The 19,126-nt window shown below is 46.1% G+C and overlaps 1 protein-coding gene across 1 annotated transcript in view; it reads left to right on the top strand.

Annotated features, from left to right (window-relative positions):
* The window catches only part of LOC130387947 (probable G-protein coupled receptor 158), a 76,270-nt gene that overhangs the window by 32,960 nt on the left and 24,184 nt on the right, over positions 1-19,126 (top strand). Inside the window, exons 6-8 of the mRNA XM_056597239.1 lie at positions 13,270-13,379; positions 14,394-14,635; positions 18,437-18,575. Coding sequence (XP_056453214.1) covers positions 13,270-13,379; positions 14,394-14,635; positions 18,437-18,575 — 491 coding nt within the window. The remainder of the gene's footprint in view (positions 1-13,269; positions 13,380-14,393; positions 14,636-18,436; positions 18,576-19,126) is intronic.

Below are 19,126 nucleotides of genomic sequence, written 5' to 3' on the forward strand. Positions count from 1 at the left end.
TTAAAGTAGCATGCCATGGGACCTTTAACATCAGGGGCCCTATTTGAACAGTCTGAAACGCAAGTGAGAAGCGCCAAACGCAAGTAGCTTTGTGGGCGGTTCCATGGCGATGTTGCTATTTTACCGGCCGATAAATGACTCTTGCTCCCGTCGCAAATGTAAAAAGGGTTGCCCTGAAGTAGCCTTATTACCCGTAGGTGTGGTTTGAGCGTAACATGCAAAAAAACAATGAGAGGGCCATCTCCATTCCCCTTTGAGAGCCATGAGTGCATTTTAATCTGACATGTTGATACTTTGATATTTGTGCGTTTGCAGTCTCCGATGAGACAGTCTGCATGACCACATGAATTTTAAACTTCAAAGGCTCAGTTTATTGCCAAATAATATGTCCTGATTCACACATGGAACAGCATTTTCAGAGTCCTCAAATAAATTTCGGCAAAGAAAACTTGATATAACACATATTATATGCGGTAACTGTGGTTCTATTTAATGATATACGCAATGCATTAACAAACATTGTTTCTTACCAGTATTGTATGCATTATTGTTATCGACTTGTGTTCCTAATATGCATGTGTCCCCCGTTAATAGGCCTATACATTGCCATGGACTGCATTATGCATTACATGTTTAGTTTGCGTGTGTTTAAACAGATGGATGAACACAAGTGTGCCCGCATCCATTAATTATTTTACACATACACACACGCGTGCCCGCATTCATTCATTCTTTTTAAAAAAAAAAAGCGGTAAAACACTGTTTTCTCACGATCAAATACTCATCAATCCTAAAAGTTATGGGCTTGTACACGTTATGGGCTTCTACAAAATATGTGTGTGCTATACGGTGTTTGCAGATGCATTGATTTAAAAGTACAACTTATTACCGCTGTATCAGCTGTTCTTTCCCAAATAATTTACCAAGAATGTGTGGCTAGGTAGATGAGAGAAGCAAACTGCATGCGCGAGGTGCACAAACAACATTATGCATGCACCCTTGAAATAGCATCTGAACAACGTGCCACTGACTTTAAACCAGGTATTACCTGGATAGTGGCGGAATTGTTTTCTGAAACTGCAAAATAGCACCAGGGAATGTTTGCGCCAGGACACGCCTCCTGCTTTCCCCGAACCGCCCCTTGGGGCGCAAGGCAGTGGCAGTGGAGGGAATACTTTGGGGGGAATTCACTTGAACTAAGTCATTTCATTGAACATAATGTAGGATCCCCACCTCCGTTCAGTAGGACGCCCTCTTCTCTTCTCCAGAAAGGAACTCATCCCACGCAAAGAGTATGCTGCGATCTTTATGGCTCCATGGCTGGTACGCGGTGGGTCCCAGTGTAATTTGAGAAATGCATCCCTGCCGGCGACTTTCATTGGATTAGGAAATTATGGGCGGAACTATTTTGTCCCGCCCACGGACGCTCTGGCATCTACGGATACAAATATTTTTGCTACACATTTACCACCTAGACGTGTCGCAAAACTACCTGCAAAAAACCCCACAGCTGAGACTTGCAGGAGCAGATTCAAGCAGTTGTAACGATAGACTTGTGCTCACTCATTAAAATGCTGAATCAACATAGCGTTCTTTATCATTTTATTTGTGAGGAAATTTTTCACACACAACTTCTGATGCATTACTTCAAATTTGGGTTTACGAATGCGCACATTTGGGGCATGTTCTCAGATTATGAAACACGCGTAGACCCTATTTGGTGTTTAGAATGGTAGAAAAAATATTTACGACTTCAAATGTACTGTTACACATTTGTGACTTTAGAGCACACATGTAAAATAAATATATACGACTTCAAATTTACTGTGAATTTAGTGTACGCATTCAAATTCTGCATTTACAGGTGCTGAAGACTTTTGCTACAATAATACCTTCATAAAGAACGCTGTACGCCAGTTGCAAACTAGCAACAATACATGCGTCAGTGTAGAAAGTCAATTGCGCTGGATGCAAGATAGGGCCCCAGGTCTGTCCTACACAATGAGCACGCACAGCCGCACTACACACACGCTAACTTCTCCCTCACAGAGACATATACCTGTGTACACACACATTTGAAATTCTTTATTTTTGTCCACAATTCATGATAAATGTACATAACAACATAAATGTTATGGATACAAAACATTGCTCAGGCATGATCCAGCAATGTGGGTCTGATGACACTTCAAGGGTTACACACACACACACACACACACACACACCGCACACATACATATGCACAAACACACACCCACACCCACCCACCCACGCACACACACACACACACACACACACACACACACACACACACACACACACACACACACACACACACACACACACACACACACACAAACACATACATATACAGAAACACACACCTACACACTCCAACACACACACACACACACACAGATGCACACACACAGACGCACACACACACACACTCACACACACACACACACACACACACACGCACACACACAGACGCACAGACACACACACACACACACACACACACACACACACACACACACACACACACAAACACACACACACACACAGATGCACACACACAGACGCACACACACACACACTCACACACACACACACACACACACACACACACACACACACACACACACACACACACACACACACACACGCACACACACAGACGCACAGACACACACACACACACACACACACACACACACACACACACACACACACACACACACACACACACACACACACACACACACACACACACACACACCCCTCTTACCCCTCCACAGTCACATGCTCTCTGCAGTGGCGTGGCGGTGGTGGTTTGGCTCAGATGCATTCTTAAGCAGCAGTCCATCAAACTGCAGCAGAGACGCCTTTAAAAGAACTCTGCTGTTTTATTGATGGAGGACGAGAGCAGGGGGGCTGACGAGAGGGGGGGGGGGGGGGGGGTTGACGTGAGGGGGGGTGGGGCGGAAGGGGGGTGACCTTTTCTATGTGGCATAGGGCTTCCTGTGTGTGTGTGTGTGTGTGTGTGTCTGTGTGTTTGTGTCTCTATGTCTGTGTGTGTGTGTGTGCGTGTGTGTGTGTGTGTGTGTGTGTGTGTGTGTGTGTGTGTGTGTGTGTGTGTGTGTGTGTGTGTGTGTGTGTGTGTGTGTGTGTGTGTCTGTGTCTGTGTGTCTGTGTGTTTGTGTTTCTGTTGAGAAAATGTGTGTGCAGATTTGTATGTGTTGAAGGAACATATGTTTGTGTAAGCGCATCCTATTTGGGAACTCTTGTAGTGTGTTGCTATTAGCTAGCATGCAGCTGCGAGCACACAGTCGTGGCCCGTTCAGCTCCTGCTGAGAACAGCCCCTGTGTTGTTCTCAATGTCTGATGTGGTGACCAGAGTGCCGGAAGAGGCTCCTGTTGGATCACCCACAGAAAGACGTTGTGGCAGCCTAGCCATGGCATGAGAGAGAGAGAGAGAGAGAGAGAGAGAGAGAGAGAGAGAGAGAGAGAGAGAGAGAGAGAGAGAGAGAGAGAGAGAGAGAGAGAGAGAGAGAGAGAGAGATGTTGGCCTGAGGGACCAAGGCAGCCAACAGAAGATGGAACGAAAGAATTAAGAAGGAAAGAACAAAATAAAGGCAGTAAAGGCATCAGCTTTTGTTTAGTTTTTCTGTCTAGGCGACAGAAAAGTGAGTTTGTCGGAGACACTGGAGGAGCTTCAGGTGTATTTGTTTGTCCATGAAGAAGAGAGAGAGGGACAGTATGACGCTGAGTCCCGCTCCGAGATTCATTCTGAAAGAGACGGTTTGAAAAGGGGTTCCGAAGTGTCTGGTGGGTTTCCTCTACTCACGACGGTGGGTACTCTTCATCTTTCTCTGGCTTCACCCCTCTTCCCTCCTCTCCGTCCTCCATTAGTAGGAGGAGGAGGTGGAGTGGTGTCTGTGGGGCAGAGGGCCACCCTGGGGGGCTGAAGGGGGCAGATTGCTGGCGAGGCGGGGCAGGACGTCTGAGCTCCAGTGATGGACTGAGGGTTAACTCACATATTGGTCTGATTGTGGAATAACTCACAAGTGGGTCGATTGGGAAGGTTTCAAAACGTTTTGCAGTGTCACATCTCTAAGAAGAAATGAGCTATCAGAAATTAGGATTGGGGTTGTTGCCACTTGAATAACACACTGATACTGGATTAATAGCAACACAATCATGTGTGTCTGTGAATAACCAAACAAATGTATTATATTATATACATCCATATTTTTTTAAATGTTTAAAGGGAAACTTCACCCATTTCCATTAAGCTTTGTATCGTTAGAAACCCACTCATATTTTCTAATGGTCGTGCATCATTCCCTTATTTTCTGGAGGGACTGGAGAGATCCGTATCGATCTCCAACACTTCCTGTTTAAGATGACGCAATACGACGATTTTTGCGTAGAAGTAAATAGGAAGTGTAAGAGGGGAGGATTCTCGTAAGACTACAAGCACTAGTCCCACCCCCCTATAGGGGGTGGAACCCACTGACGCTACAGACCTATTAGAGCAGTGCCAGTGGGTGGGACTTCACCAGCAGAAACTAACATCCACAGCGTCTGAAGCTAAGCTAACAGAGGCTGTTGATAAAACTGAAGTACAATGGCGGAAGGTACTGGATCTGACATAGAAGATTGGGGATTTTGAAGATCTGATGCTCGAATCAGATGTTCGTGGCTACCTCTATGAACCGCAATATAGCGACGAGCAGCTGAAGTTGATAGAGGAACAGGAGGCGGCTGCAGCTGCTACAGCCGCAGCTAATACTCTTCACTAGAAATGTTGTGTGAAATGATTTTCAAGCAGTCTTGCGGTATCAGCTTGGTAGATGTAACAGCGAGGTGTCCGATAGGCGGAGATCTAGATCAGCGGGAGTGGCCAGCGAAGCTGTGCATCGTGGTGCATGGTGGGAGTTGTTGTCTTCAATCCACAAGCGCCAAAAAGTCACTTTCTGCCTTTTCTCGGTCAAGACAGCACCAAATTAGAATTTTATTTTATTATTCAACTACATATAGGACCCAATTTCAATACATATTCATGCCTCCACCGGTGAAATGCTCCTTTAACTCAAATGCCAACCCACATCATCAACCAGAGGTTTATGATCTCTGATTCTCCACTGCACATCTGCCTGCAATATACACTGGTCTCATACACCATGGTTTATAATATAAACCTGTAGTATATACTGGTCTCACCCACCATGGTTTATAAAGTTCTAGTATATGCAAGTTTCACACCACCATGGTTTATCATATAAACCTGTTATATACAGTGGTCTCAAATCAGCGCACCATGGTTTAGAATATAAAGTTGTAGTATAGACTGGTCTCACACACCATGGTTCAGCCTTAGGGATCTGATGATGATGATGATGAGTTCTGGCCTCTTATTTCCACCAGAACCGTAATGGTGCGGCCACACCAACCGCGTTACTCGCGTTGGATAACGCGAGTAACGCGCCTAACCTGACGCTTGACCAGTGTGTGGTGGTTCAACGCTTCCAACGCGTCAACGCGCCAACGCAGCTAGATGAGTCCATGTCCATGCAAGTGAACGGAGCGTTCCCTCTTCGTCATAACTATCAAACCAAACATCCTTCACATTCACTGAGCGAGCATTATGAAAGTACAATGCACATTTCTCGCTAAAAATGTTTCCATAAACGCATTTAATGGCGTAACTATGTAACTATTTCCACCCAGAATAAAGAAAGATGTCGGCCGTGGCTGCGCTGGAGTCCGAGGTAGGAAACCCAAACGCCGCCGTGTTTGGGTGCATGATAAAGTTTAGATCGGGTTAGATTAAATAATCTCGGATATAAATAACAATAATCGGGTTAAATAACTTCACATGGTGTGTCTGGTGTGTTTCCAGCATTCGCAGTGTTGATCAGCAGATATATAGTCCGCCAAGACGTTGAGGTTGTTTAGCAACCAGAGACTTTGTCCATGCAAGTGAACGGAGCGTTCCCTCTTCGTCATAACTATCAAACCAAACATCCTTCACATTCACCGAGCGAACATTATGAAAGTAAAATGCACATTTCTCGCTAGAAATGTTTCCATAAACGCATTTAATGGCGTAACTATGTTACTATTTCCACCCAGAATAAAGAAAGATGTCGGCCGTATGCTTCTGTGCAAGCTCGAGTCACTACTCTCTGCCAGTGACGTCGGGTCAAGCTCCACGCTGATTGGCTACCGCGGCTAAGCGTCAAGCGTTTGAGCGTTGAAAGTTCAATTTTCTGAACTCCGGGCGTTGGTGCGTTGGGCGCGTTAAGGCCGATTTATGCTCAGTTACGTAAGCGTAAGCGCAAGCGCAAGAGGACCTTGCGCGCCCTTGCGCACCCCTTGCGCGACTTCTCACGTCTTGCGTGCGTCGGGCGATTTTTCTAGACTTGCGTCATTTTTTACGTAAGCTTTTACGCGAGCCGCGCAGCCTGCAAGGCTGTGATTGGTCTACTCGTCTGGTTACTACTTCCTGTCTGGAGTATCACATTTCCTGTTTTCATACCGCCACCTACCACCCGATCTGGCACATAATTATGCAAACCCTTTATGCGAACCCTTCCACAGGGGCAAAGTGCTATTTTGATGCGCGACATCAAACAGCTGATGCGGGATTGTGAGCCATTTTAATGATCTTGTCACCCGATATTCGTTCTATTAGGCCTACTGGCCTTATTTGTTTTAGTGTTAGCCTATTTGAATTAATTACGTAATGTTTTGTGTTCACGTTCTATGTGAAACATAAGTGTTCATGTTCTGTGTGAAACATAAGTTCAGTAGCCTCTTTGAGTGAATGAAATTTGAAAGCGTGAGTGTGTAGTGAATGAAAAATTTGTGCGTGTATGGTGGGACTATTTTCTGTATTTGATAAATAAACCCCTTTTCTCTAATAATGCTGCCTACCATATAATTTATGTGGACATTATGCGCTATAGCTTAAAGCCTTTGGCTATAGGCCTACACTTAAATAATTCATTCATCTGTCAAGGCAGTAGCTGTTGTATAAACATTTTATATGGATATGAATTAATGAGTTTGACGTAAACCAAATTAGGTAACTTGTGTAACATGATAACTAATGAATCAAAAGTCATGCTTCCAAGTGACCAATGTATATATTTATTGGTCAGTGCGCATACCCAATCGTAGCACATTGTACTGGTGGGGAAACACGCCAGCATCTGACAAAAAATAATCTGCCAGCTGCTCCCTGACAAGGGCCGGTTTTGGTGAGAGTCGGGAAGATATCGGATGACTCGCGAAAGGAGATCATCAAACTTTGGCACATAAACAAACCAACGACTCCCACAGACAAAGATGTCATTCTCGAGGTCGTCTTCAACGAAAAACTTTACTCCACATATTACTCCACCTACTGTTCTGGCGGTAAATTGCTTGGCAACACGCGCAACACGCGCAACCTAAAAGGGAGCATGAATTGCTTTGAGTAAATTTTGCGCAACAACGTAACACCAACGCTGAAGCATGCAGCCGCCTTTACTGCGTTTACGTGCGTAATTACGTGCAACTGCCGCGCCTACGCCCCCAACGCAACGCTTCAACGCTTCAACGCGTGTACCGCGCCTAGACCAATGGTTCCCTATGCAAAAATGCCGATTTTCAACCCCCCTAATGGTGCAGCCACACCAACCGCGTTACTCGCGTTGGATAACGCGAGTAACGCGCCTAACCTGACGCTTGACCAGTGTGTGGTGGTTCAACGCTTCCAACGCGTCAACGCGCCAACGCAGCTAGATGAGTCCATGTCCATGCAAGTGAACGGAGCGTTCCCTCTTCGTCATAACTATCAAACCAAACATCCTTCACATTCACTGAGCGAACATTATGAAAGTAAAATGCTCATTTCTCGCTAGAAATGTTTCCATAAACGCATTTAATGGCGTAACTATGTAACTATTTCCACCCAGAATAAAGAAAAATGTCGGCCGTGGCTGCGCTGGAGTCCGAGGTAGGAAACCCAAACGCCGCCGTGTTTGGGTGATAGAGTTTAGATCGCGTTAGATTAAATAATCTCGGATATAAATAACAATAATTGGGTTAAATAACTTCACATGGTGTGTCTGGTGTGTTTCCAGCATTCGCAGTGTTGATCAGCAGAGAAGCAGTCCGCCAAGACGTTGAGGTTGCTTAGCAACCAGAGACTCTGTCCATGCAAGTGAACGGAGCGTTCCCTCTTCGTCATAACTATCAAACCAAACATCCTTCACATTCACCGAGCGAACATTATGAAAGTAAAATGCACATTTCTCGCTAGAAATGTTTCCATAAACGCATTTAATGGCGTAACTATGTTACTATTTCCACCCAGAATAAAGAAAGATGTCGGCCGTATGCTTCTGTGCAAGCTCACTACTCTCTGCCAGTAACGTCGGGTCAAGCTCGACGCTGATTGGCTACCGCGGCTAAGCGTCACGCGTTGGAGCGTTGAAAGTTCAATTTTCTGAACTCCGGGCTTTGGTGCGTTGGGCGCGTTACTGCGTTTACGTGCGTAATTACGTGCAACTGCCGCGCCTACGCCCCCAACGCAACGCTTCAACGCTTCAACGCGTGTACCGCGCCTAGACCAATGGTTCCCTATGCAAAAATGCCGATTTTCAACGCCCCTAACGCGAGCAACGCGGTTGGTGTGGCCGTACCTTAACGCGAGCAACGCGGTTGGTGTGGCCGTACCTTTAGCGCTGGTTCTGGGTTATTTTACAGCGCAGGTTTTCAGACAGGAAATTAATCATCTCCATTGACGGTGACAACATCAGCAGTTTAAATAATGGGTTGGTTGTTGAATAGGCTTCTGTATATGGAGGTATTCACAGAAGGGATTTGAACATTCAAACATTTATTTGAACACAAAGCGAGTACGGTCCACGTAGAGCTTATCGAAATTTAAAGATACATTGTTACATAGCTCTGTATTCTGCAGACCAAGAACTTGTTCGTCGTTTTTGTGTCTGGCTGTGAGTTTGCGTGCCTGCTATGCGTCAACCCAGTCTCACGGAAATTCGTGCCAAAAGCACAAATTTCTAACGATATGACACTTTTTGGCCACCCGTTTCTACTTTCACCTTTGATTCTGGGAAATTGTGACAATTCATAGATTTATTTAATGCAGGTGCGCTGATCTGTAGGCAAACCGCAACGGAAAAAAGGTGTCTGCTTCATCTCTTCTTTTTCGAATGAGTTTGAAATTTGAAAGACTTGAAAAATGTAAACTACATGTCCCAGATCACGAATGAATAGATTAAATGACGTGACGTGACAGTGTCACATATTTCCGTGAGACTGGGTTGTATGCGTGGGCTGAATCGCAATCACGTAAAAAGACAAATCTGATTGGCCAATCAACTAACCAAGCCATCCTGGGTAGTGTCCCTACAAAACTCTTGCCTTTTACATCTTTAGTGAGTCAATTTGTTTGAAATGACATGAAATTCATTTTGTTGTATGCATTGTTGTATGTATGTTTAATGAACAATAAAAAACAATGAAGAAATGTTTGAAGAGTACATCTTTCTCTCTCTCATTCACTCACTCACACACACTGAACGGTCTGAACTGGAGGGGGCCATATGTCAGAGAAAATCAAACATGGCCTTGCAGATTTGTAAACAAATGCACCACATCCGAGAACTGGGACAGAATCCAATCAATTCTGTTTTCTGGGCTGCTCCACACACACACACACACACACACACATACACACACACAAACACACACACACACACACACACACACACACACACACACACACACACACACACACACACACACACACACATACACACATATGCATTCAAATGCATACACATACACACGGCTGAAAGATTCGGGGGAAATTATCTAATTGTGATTATTTCAACCAGATTTGTGAATGCGATTTAGTATGCAATTTTTCTTTTTAAAGTACCTTATGTTCTGTATTATTCGCTAAACAAGCAATAAATCATTCTATAGTATGTCTAAAACATCATTGGAAGCAGTCAACATATAAACTGCTCTTTCCTGTAGGTCAGGCCTATATGTTGAGATGAATTGATATTATAGCATCTTTACTTGTATTTATAAATACAATATAATATATTTCTTGCTGGTCAGTAACAGTAGCAAATCCCCCCCAAAAAAACAACTTTTTTTGTTTTAATCGCAGCCTTTGCGATTTGCTTACCGCGTTCTATTACATGGCGATGTCGATTTGAATTTGAATAATCATAATTATTCACGTGTAATAATCAATTACACGTACACACATCTACACACACACATACGTATATACATACACAGAAACACATGCACAAACAACAGACGCACACACACACACACACACACACACACACACACACACACACACACACACACACACACACACACACACACACACACACACACACACACACACACACACACACACACACACACACACACACACACACTGTAATAAATAGAGAATAAGAATACCAAATGCGTGAATTGTGACCTCCAATGGAATGGGTGTTTGTTGAAAGGCAGTTCTTTCCTGTTGGGTTGGTCAGGGCCGCGTGTTCATGAGTTTGAATGCTGTGAATTGAATGAATATGTGGTGGTCAAAATATAACTTGATTGTCTCTTAACTCTGACCTGCGTTGCAACAGAAACACTGGTCCTTTTGTGCTAGCCTAGCAGTATGTCTGGAAAGAGAGCATTTCTATCCAGTATATATTTATACGTTCACTTTTCTCCAGCCTGACGCCTACTGTGTCCCTGGGTTGATCCGAAGGAGCCCAGGCCTTTAGGACACCAAGCACCAGAGGCCTCCAAACAACACAGTGTCTATTTTCACTCCACACACTGAACTGAGGGGCCCAAGACAGGCATACACGCCTCACGCTTGGACGCACACTTGCCTGCACACATCCAACCACAAACACACACACACACACCTAAAGTATACAGCTAAATTGTTACTTTTTGCAGTACTGCAGTCCTGTTCTCAAATCCAACGTGTTCTAGCGATTGGCCTGGAATAAAAATAAACAGTGAGAGGCTGAGAAAAGGTTTTTATAGCCGTCAGCTCTCTCTGTCGCACGGCCATAACCCACTTCATGCCCTGGTCGTTTTTTCTGGATAGTTCCGACTCTGGGGGCGTTTTAATCGGACACCCATATTGATAAGACTATTTCGTTTTAATTTAAGTATTTAATTGTGGCACACGTATTTCTAAGAATAAATGGGTGTGCTTTGCCTTTAATGTGGCATACTATATATTCCAAGACTAGGAGGGTTTGCCTTTGTGTGAGGACTGTAGGGGAAGCATTAGAGAGACTAGGAGGGTTTGCCATAGTACCAGGAGGCAGCATTAAGAGACTCAAAAGGTGCCCTAAGACGTGGCCCTTTCACCCCAAAGTGTTCAATAGAACCAAACCGTAGGTGCAGCCAAAACCCCCTATCTGCACCTCACTGACTTGAAACTGTTCACTGCAGTGGCCAGAGAGGTAGACAGAAGCATCCCGGATCAACGGCTTGTAACCTCAAAGATACCTGTCGGTTCATCTTCTTGTGTGTGTTTACTGCGGTATAAAGCGATGCTATGGGTGGTGTGGTTCATCTTCTTGTGTGTGTTTACTGAATGCTATGGCAGCTCTGGTTGGTGTGGTTCATCTTCTTGTGTGTGTTCACTGAATGCTATGTGTACTATGGGTGTTGTTGATTCATCTTCCTTTAGGTGTTTTCTGGTATAAAGGAATGCTGTGGGTGGTGCAGTTCATCTTGTTGTGTGTGTAATGTGGTGTAAAGGAATGCTGTGGGTGGTGTAGTTCATCTTGTGTGTGTACTGTGAGGTAAAGGAATGCTGTGGGTGGTGTTGTTCATCTTGTTGTGTGTGTAGTGTGGTGTAAATGAATGCTGTTGGTGGTGTAGTTCATCTTGTTGTGCATGTACTGTGGTGTAAAGGAATGCTGTGGGTGGTGTAGTTCATCTTGTTGTTAGTGTAGTGTGGTGTAAAGGAATGCTGTGGGTGGTGTAGTTCATCTTGTTGTGTATGTACTGTGGTGTAAAGGAATGCTGTGGGTGGTGTAGTTCATCTTGTTGTGTGTGTACTGTGGTATAAAGGAATGCTGTGGGTGGTGTAGTTCATCTTGTTGTGTGTGTAGTGTGGTGTAAATGAATGCTGTGGGTGGTGTAGTTCATCTTGTTGTGTGTGTAGTGTGGTGTAAATGAATGCTGTGGGTGGTGTAGTTCATCTTGTTGTGTGTGTACTGTGGTGTTGCGTTTTTTCTTGAAGAAAGTAGTCCAATCCTTGGTCGCTTTTAACTCACTTTATTTGTTAAAGTAGGTCTATTTCGGTATGCTAACTATTGCCGCGTTTCCACTGCAGGGTGCGGAACGGATTGGATCGCAAAGGTGCGGTAGGGAGGGGGCGGTATAGCCCAGCTCAGTTCCGAGGTCGCGTTTCCACTGCCGACAGTACCCTTGGTGGTAGGCCGGATGTCGATCGCCGCGGCAGCTACGTAAACATCGTAAACAACGTCTTCCTCCCCAAGAATGCAGACGAACGTCTCCACCTCCTTGTTCGCCCAAGCAAGCTTTTTACGCGACATGTTAATTGTAAAGAATAATACCTCGAGGCTACTGTTTGTTTGTTTTTATCCCCGCGTCACCCGGAAGTGACGATTCTGTCGACCAATCAATGGAGGGGGGGTGTAGCTAGAATTTCACGGGACCCTTACAGGCGTCTGGTCTCGTTTTGGGTACCGCAACGGAGGAGTCCCGAGAATGGGGCCGGAACGGGGACGGCAAAGTCCGGGTCACGCCCACTTTTGGCGGTGGAAACGCGACCCGAACCGCACCTTTGCGATCCGATCCGTTCCGCACCCTGCAGTGGAAACGCGCCATACGAAGCAAAAGGGAGGGAATTGTATCTAACGCGTATTCGAATAATATCAGGCACTACTTCGAGCCCCGGGCAAAGGCCCAGGACTCTCGGCCGGGCTCCTATTGATTCTGGCCTCTCAATCTGAATTCCGCACTGTATCGTGGCCTATGTGAAATGGGCGTGGCCGGTGTGACGTAATGGCTCCGCCATCCTCACCTGTCTAAAGGTGCTGCCATCTGTGGCTGGAGTAGTTATTGCAGCTTGTGTGTTCGATCCTGCTTCCTAGTGGCTATGTGAGGGCAGCTTATGTGCTTAAAATACGTAACAGTGGTATAAAGGAATGCTGTGGGTGGTGTTGGTTCCAGGTGCTGGTGCTGTTCCTGCAGCCCAGTGTGTTGGGCTGCATCCTCCTCCGGTGGCTCCGCCTGCTGGGCTTCTCTGTCACCTACGGCACCATCATCCTCAAGATCTACAGGTGGGCCGGGACCCTCTGTCATCCTCACGCCCACCTACTCCTGCTCTCTCTCCACTCTCCTATCTCTTTGATCTGCTTCTCTTCCACCCACAAACACTCATGCACGCACTCTCACACTCACACAGACACACACTCACTCAGGGTATACTGGTTGCATGAACGGTGCATGAAGGATGGTCCAAATCCTCCTCAAAAGAGGATTAAAGATTGGGATTAAACTCTGCCCACTGTCCCGGGGCCCTCTAGCCCGGGGCGGGCCCCATCTCTGGGGGTCACGACCCTCCGTCTTCCAACCAAAGTACTTTGAGTTCATGAAATGTTCTCTTATGTTGTCAATGTCTCACTGCTCTCTCTCTCTCTCACTCCCTCTCTCTCCCTCTCGCTCCCTCTCTCTCTCTCTCTCTCTCTCTCTCTCTCTCTCTCTCTCTCTCTCTCTCTCTCTCTCTCTCTCTCTCTCTCTCTCTCTCTCTCTCTCTCTCTCTGTCTCTCTGTCTCTCTCTCTCTCGCTCTCTCTCTCTCTATCTCTCTCTCTCTCTCCTCTCCTCCCTCCTCCTTCTCCTCTCCTCTCCTCTCTCTCTCCTCTCCTCTTTCTCTCTCTCTTTAGACATTTCTTCCTCTTCTCTCTCTCTCTCTCTCTCTCTCTCTCTCTCTCTCTCTCTCTCTCTCTCTCTCTCTCTCTCTCTCTCTCCCTCTCTCTCTCTCTCTATCTCCCTCTCTCTCTCTCTCTCTCTCTCTCTCTCTCTCTCTCTCTCTCTCTCTCTCTCTCTCCCTCTCTCTCTCTCTCTCTCTCTCTCTCTCTCTCTCTCTCTCTCTCTCTCTCTGTCTCTCTCCTCTCTCTCTCTCTCTCTCTCTCTCTCTCTCTCTCTCTCTCTCTCTCTCTCTCTCTCTCTATCTGTCTCTCTCCCTATCTCTCTCTCTCTCTCTCTCTCTCTCTCTCTCTCTCTCTCTCTCTCTCTCTCTCTCTCTCACTTTCTCTCTCTCTCTCTCTCTCTTCAACCCCCCCCTCCCCCCCAGGGTCCTCAAGGTGTTCCTTTCCCGTACAGCCCAGAGGACCCCCTACATGACCAGCTGGCGTGTGCTGCGTCTGCTGGGTCTGATCCTGCTGGTGGTGCTGTGGTTCCTGGTGGCATGGACCTCGGCCGTGTGCCAGAGCCCCTCCACCATGACCCGGGCCCTGATCTCAACCGGCCTCACCCCCCAGGGGCTCCAGTTCAGCATGTGTCTGCTGGACCACTGGGATTACATGATGGCTGTGGGTGAGTGCGTGGGTGGTGGTGGTGGTGGTCTCTGGTGGTGGTCTGTGGTGGTGGTCTGTGGTGGTAATATGTATTATAAGATATGTAGGCTATTAAATGATATTTAGATATAGAGCTCCAGGACTGTAACACAAGTGTTGTACACTTCTTTGTTATTTGGATAACCGTTCTGCTGTTGGTGTTATGACGCATAACACGTCGGTTCTTTGTCGTCTCTGGTATTTCCACAACGAGACTATAGCTGGGGTTATCCCAGACATCGTTGAGCCCTGCTGCCCACTGCTGCGAGGCAGCACCACCACCCGGCAGCGGACAGCCGGCAGCGGGCGGTTCAGTCTACTTCAGATTGATGTTTAAGTGGAAGAACCAGAGACGTTGGAGAACCCGACGCAGTCTTTTGTGATTCATATGGTCTGGAGGCGCACACAGCTTTTGGCCGGGATAATATGTATTATATGATATGTATGAAATTATATTATTTAGATATAGAGCTCCAGGACTGTAACGTGTTGTACACTTCTTTGTTATTTGGATAACCGTTCCGCTGTTGGTGTTATGGCGCATAACACGTCGGACTCTCGTCTCTGGTATTTCCACAACGAGACTCGTAGTGGGGGTTATCTCAGCCATGGTTGAGAAGGAATTTGGGGAAAGGAACTTTGGCTTTGACTCCCTGAGGTACATGACATGGGGGAGAAAGGGATTGTTGCCGAGGGACCACCGCCTCGGCACTGCCAGCTGCAGGAGGCGGTGGTGCCTAAGCGCTGCCAACTGCCGAGGCGGTGGTCCCTCGGCAGCGAGGCTCCGGCGGGAGACAATAGCGGCAACAATCCCTTTCTCCTCCATGTCGGGGTTCAGTCTACTTCAGATTGATGTGGACGTGGAAGAACCAGAGACATCTGAGAACCCGACGCAGTCGTTTGAGATCCATGATATCGTCTGGAGACGAGCATAATATGTGTTATATGATATAGATATCTATGTATAATATGATGTTATTTAGATATAGAGCTGCAGGAATCCTGCCGGAGCACCCGGAGTGTTGAATATTTACAGAACACGGCCAAAGCGCATGGTACCGTGGCCACAAGCTGCTCAGGGCCACACCCCCACACTCCTCCTTGACCCGCCTCTCTCCCCCTCATTTGCATTAAAGCTACAGACACTGAAACGGCGCGTTAGGGTAAAGCTCAATGTGCGACTTGATGTTCTGCACCACGGCTGAATTTCGGGAACGTCTTCAAATACTGTGTTAGGGGCCCACTAATATCTATATTAAAGCATCCGTAAAGTAGCATGCCATGGGACCTTTAAAAACACGAGGCTCTCTCCAGACACCAGACTCAACAACAGCCTGCGTAATAACTTCTGAGGGCTCCGAATCACAGAGCAGACCCAGGGCCGCTGGCTGCCAGCTCGCTGCTGAATGCTACGTCCAGATGGGCGATGGACGGTGTCGGTTACAGCTTCCATAATCACAGGAGCGTGGGCGGAACACCTCGCTGCTCCCACAGCAACACGCTAATGCTGTTAGCAGTGGAGAGAGAGACACACAATAAACCAGAGAGAGAGTAGAGCTGGAGAAAGTCTATGAACCAGAGAGAGGGAGAGGGAGAGAGAGGAACGAAAACAGAGAGACAGAGAGAGAGAGGAATGTAAAGAGAGAGACAAGGAGAGAGAGGCAAGAAAAAAGAGAGAGGGGGAGAAAATGTATGATAGAGAAGAATCTTCAGCCCAGTCTGAGAGGAGGTGAGCAGGAACAGGAAGTAGAGGAGAGATGAGGGATGGAAGATGGCTGAGGACTGTGAAGTGAATATGAACAGAGTCGGAACACCACCAGGGTTATTCTGGTTTGACCTGGAGCACAGAGTCAGGAAGATGAGGGGGATTCTTCTCAGCTTGAAAAAGAAACAAAAGGAAACGGCAACAACAAGCACTTTGAATCAGTGGTTTATTTACATAAATTGACATTGCACCCACTTGTGCATTATAAAGTTAAGCTCCTCATAATTAACAAAGAGTTCACAAATGGCTGTCATGCACTGTTGATGAATTGTGTGTGTCTGCGTGCATGTTTGCATGTGTGTGTGTGTGAATGAATGTGAATAAATGTGTGTTGCCGTGTATTTGTGTTTTTGTGTGTGTGTGTGTGTGTGTGTGTGTGTGTTTACTTGTATAAGTGTTTGACTACATGCCTGTTAGGGCTGTACGGTATGGACTAAAATGTGTATCACGGTATGATTTGAGGCAAAGACGGTAACGGTATTGTATCACGGTATGTTAATTGTATCTTCTAATTTTGATATAAATGCTTCTGAAGGGGTAAAATACTGGTTAGGCAGCAAAATTGTGTTAAAAAAAAATGCAAAATCTTTTTTCAAGTAACTTCAGTCTCTTTCTCCACTTGCTCGCGGACCTTGAGTATAGTTTTGGCATCTCAATTTGGCTGAAGTGTGTGCGGGCAGGTAACGCGTGCCTGGGATCGAGTGTTTTGACCATCTCTTTCTATCGACATTTTGAAAGGGAACCATGTCCTTACACAGGTAAACAGTGACAGCGGTTGTCATCTATTTCCACCTCTGGCTTTTTTTGTTGTAAGGACTGGCTTTGGAAAATGGCTGCGGAAGTGATGTCTGAGATGCAGAGAAATCTTCACACTACCAGCGTCTGTCTCGTGATGTGTGGAATTAGAGCCTTTGAAGGGACTGTTGCGCAAGCACGCCTGCGTGCGTGCTTGCGTTACTGCATTAACGAGTTACAAAGTAAGTAACGCGTTAATACAGAAACGCAACAAATTTTTCATGTAAAACATATAGACACTGTCTACCGGTCACACTGGTCTCACGTCTAAATCCCTACCGTAGCGTAAATTCACACCGGTGTACTTTACCGTTTATACCGTACACCCCTAATGCATTTGCATTTGTGTATGCATCCGTTTGTGTGTGTGTGTTAATGTGTGCCTTAATGTGTGCATTGTGTGCAAGTTGTGTCAGCTATGTTTATTCATGTCTATGTGTGTACGGGCTTGGATGTGTGTGTATGTGCATGCATGTGGGTGTGTATGTGCATGCATGTGGGTGTGTGAGTATCGAGACCAACCAGGGATCTATCCATTAGTCATCGGAGAACTCAAAACATGTCCTCGTGCTGCTGCAGCCACAGCAGCCAATAGAGAGCACGCAGGAACAGGAGGGTTTTAATAGTCCATATCCGGATATTGCTTTACCGCTGGAACAAGACCATCAGAAGAGATGTCCTGCTGGTTATGATTCTGTAACATTGTACTGCCATGTTCAGAGAGAGAGAGAGAGTGAGAGAGAAAGAGAGAGAGAGAGGGGGGGTGGGGGGGAGCATGCGTGAGAGACCTGGTACTTCATTATTAAGCTATCTGCTTTATATAGAGTTACACGTTCCTTCTTTATGGTACACTGGCTCTCTCTCTCTCTCTCTCTCTCTCTCTCTCTCCTCTATCTCTCTCTCTCTCTCTCTCTCTCTCTCTCTCTCTCTCTCTCTCTCTCTCTCTCCCTCCTCTCCCTCTTTGTATATCTGTCTCCTATCTTCTCTTTTCACTTTCTATCCATCCACCTTTCTCTACCTCATCCACATATGTCTCTCGCTCTCTCCCAATCCGAACTCCATTCAAAAGGCTTTGTCGCAAAACACACAATCAGATTACCAAAAAACAACCAATTCAATAACAATAATAAGTCAAAAAATGTCAAACAAAACACAGCACCCTATTGAATCTGATTCTCAGTATAGTGAACTAACCAGTAGGCCGCCGTGTGTCCCCCCCAGCCGAGTTCCTCTTCCTGCTGTGGGGTGTGTACCTGTGCCACGCCGTACGCACCGTGCCCTCCGCTTTCCACGAGCCGCGCTACCTGGCCGTCGCCGTCTACAACGAGCTGCTGCTCTCCAGCGCCTTCCACCTGGTCAGGTGAGTCATGCTGCTCTCCAGTGCCTCTTGAAGGCTTCAGCTCACTGTGTTGGGTAGTGGCTGGTTTCAGATCAGTGTGTTGGTAGTGGCTGGTTTCAGATCAGTGCGTTGGTAGTGGTTGGTTTCAGATCAGTGTGTTGGTAGTGGCTGGTTTCAGATCAGTGTGTTGGTAGTGGCTGGTTTCAGATCAGTGCGTTGGTAGTGGCTGGTTTCAGATCAGTGTGTTGGGAAGTGACTGGTAGACTTCAGCTCAGTGTGAAGGGGTAGTGGTATCAGGTCAGTCTGTAGAGACTTGTAGTCTTCAGCTCAGTGTAGCACTACTCGATTATAGAAAATATCATAATCACGGTTATTTTGGTCAATATCGAAATCACGATTATTCAAACGATTACTTTTGTGTTTGAAAAGGGTAAGGATGTATTTATTCAGCGTTTCTATAAAAAGAAAGACTTTGTAACTGAGAACTTTGAAATTTCCCCTTAAAAAAATTAACAAAATGTTAACATAGAAAATGCTCAGATCGAAAATAATTTAATGAATAAAATAAATAT

This window comes from Gadus chalcogrammus, chromosome 8 (genome assembly GCF_026213295.1).
Source record: "Gadus chalcogrammus isolate NIFS_2021 chromosome 8, NIFS_Gcha_1.0, whole genome shotgun sequence".
Lineage (NCBI taxonomy): Eukaryota > Metazoa > Chordata > Actinopteri > Gadiformes > Gadidae > Gadus > Gadus chalcogrammus.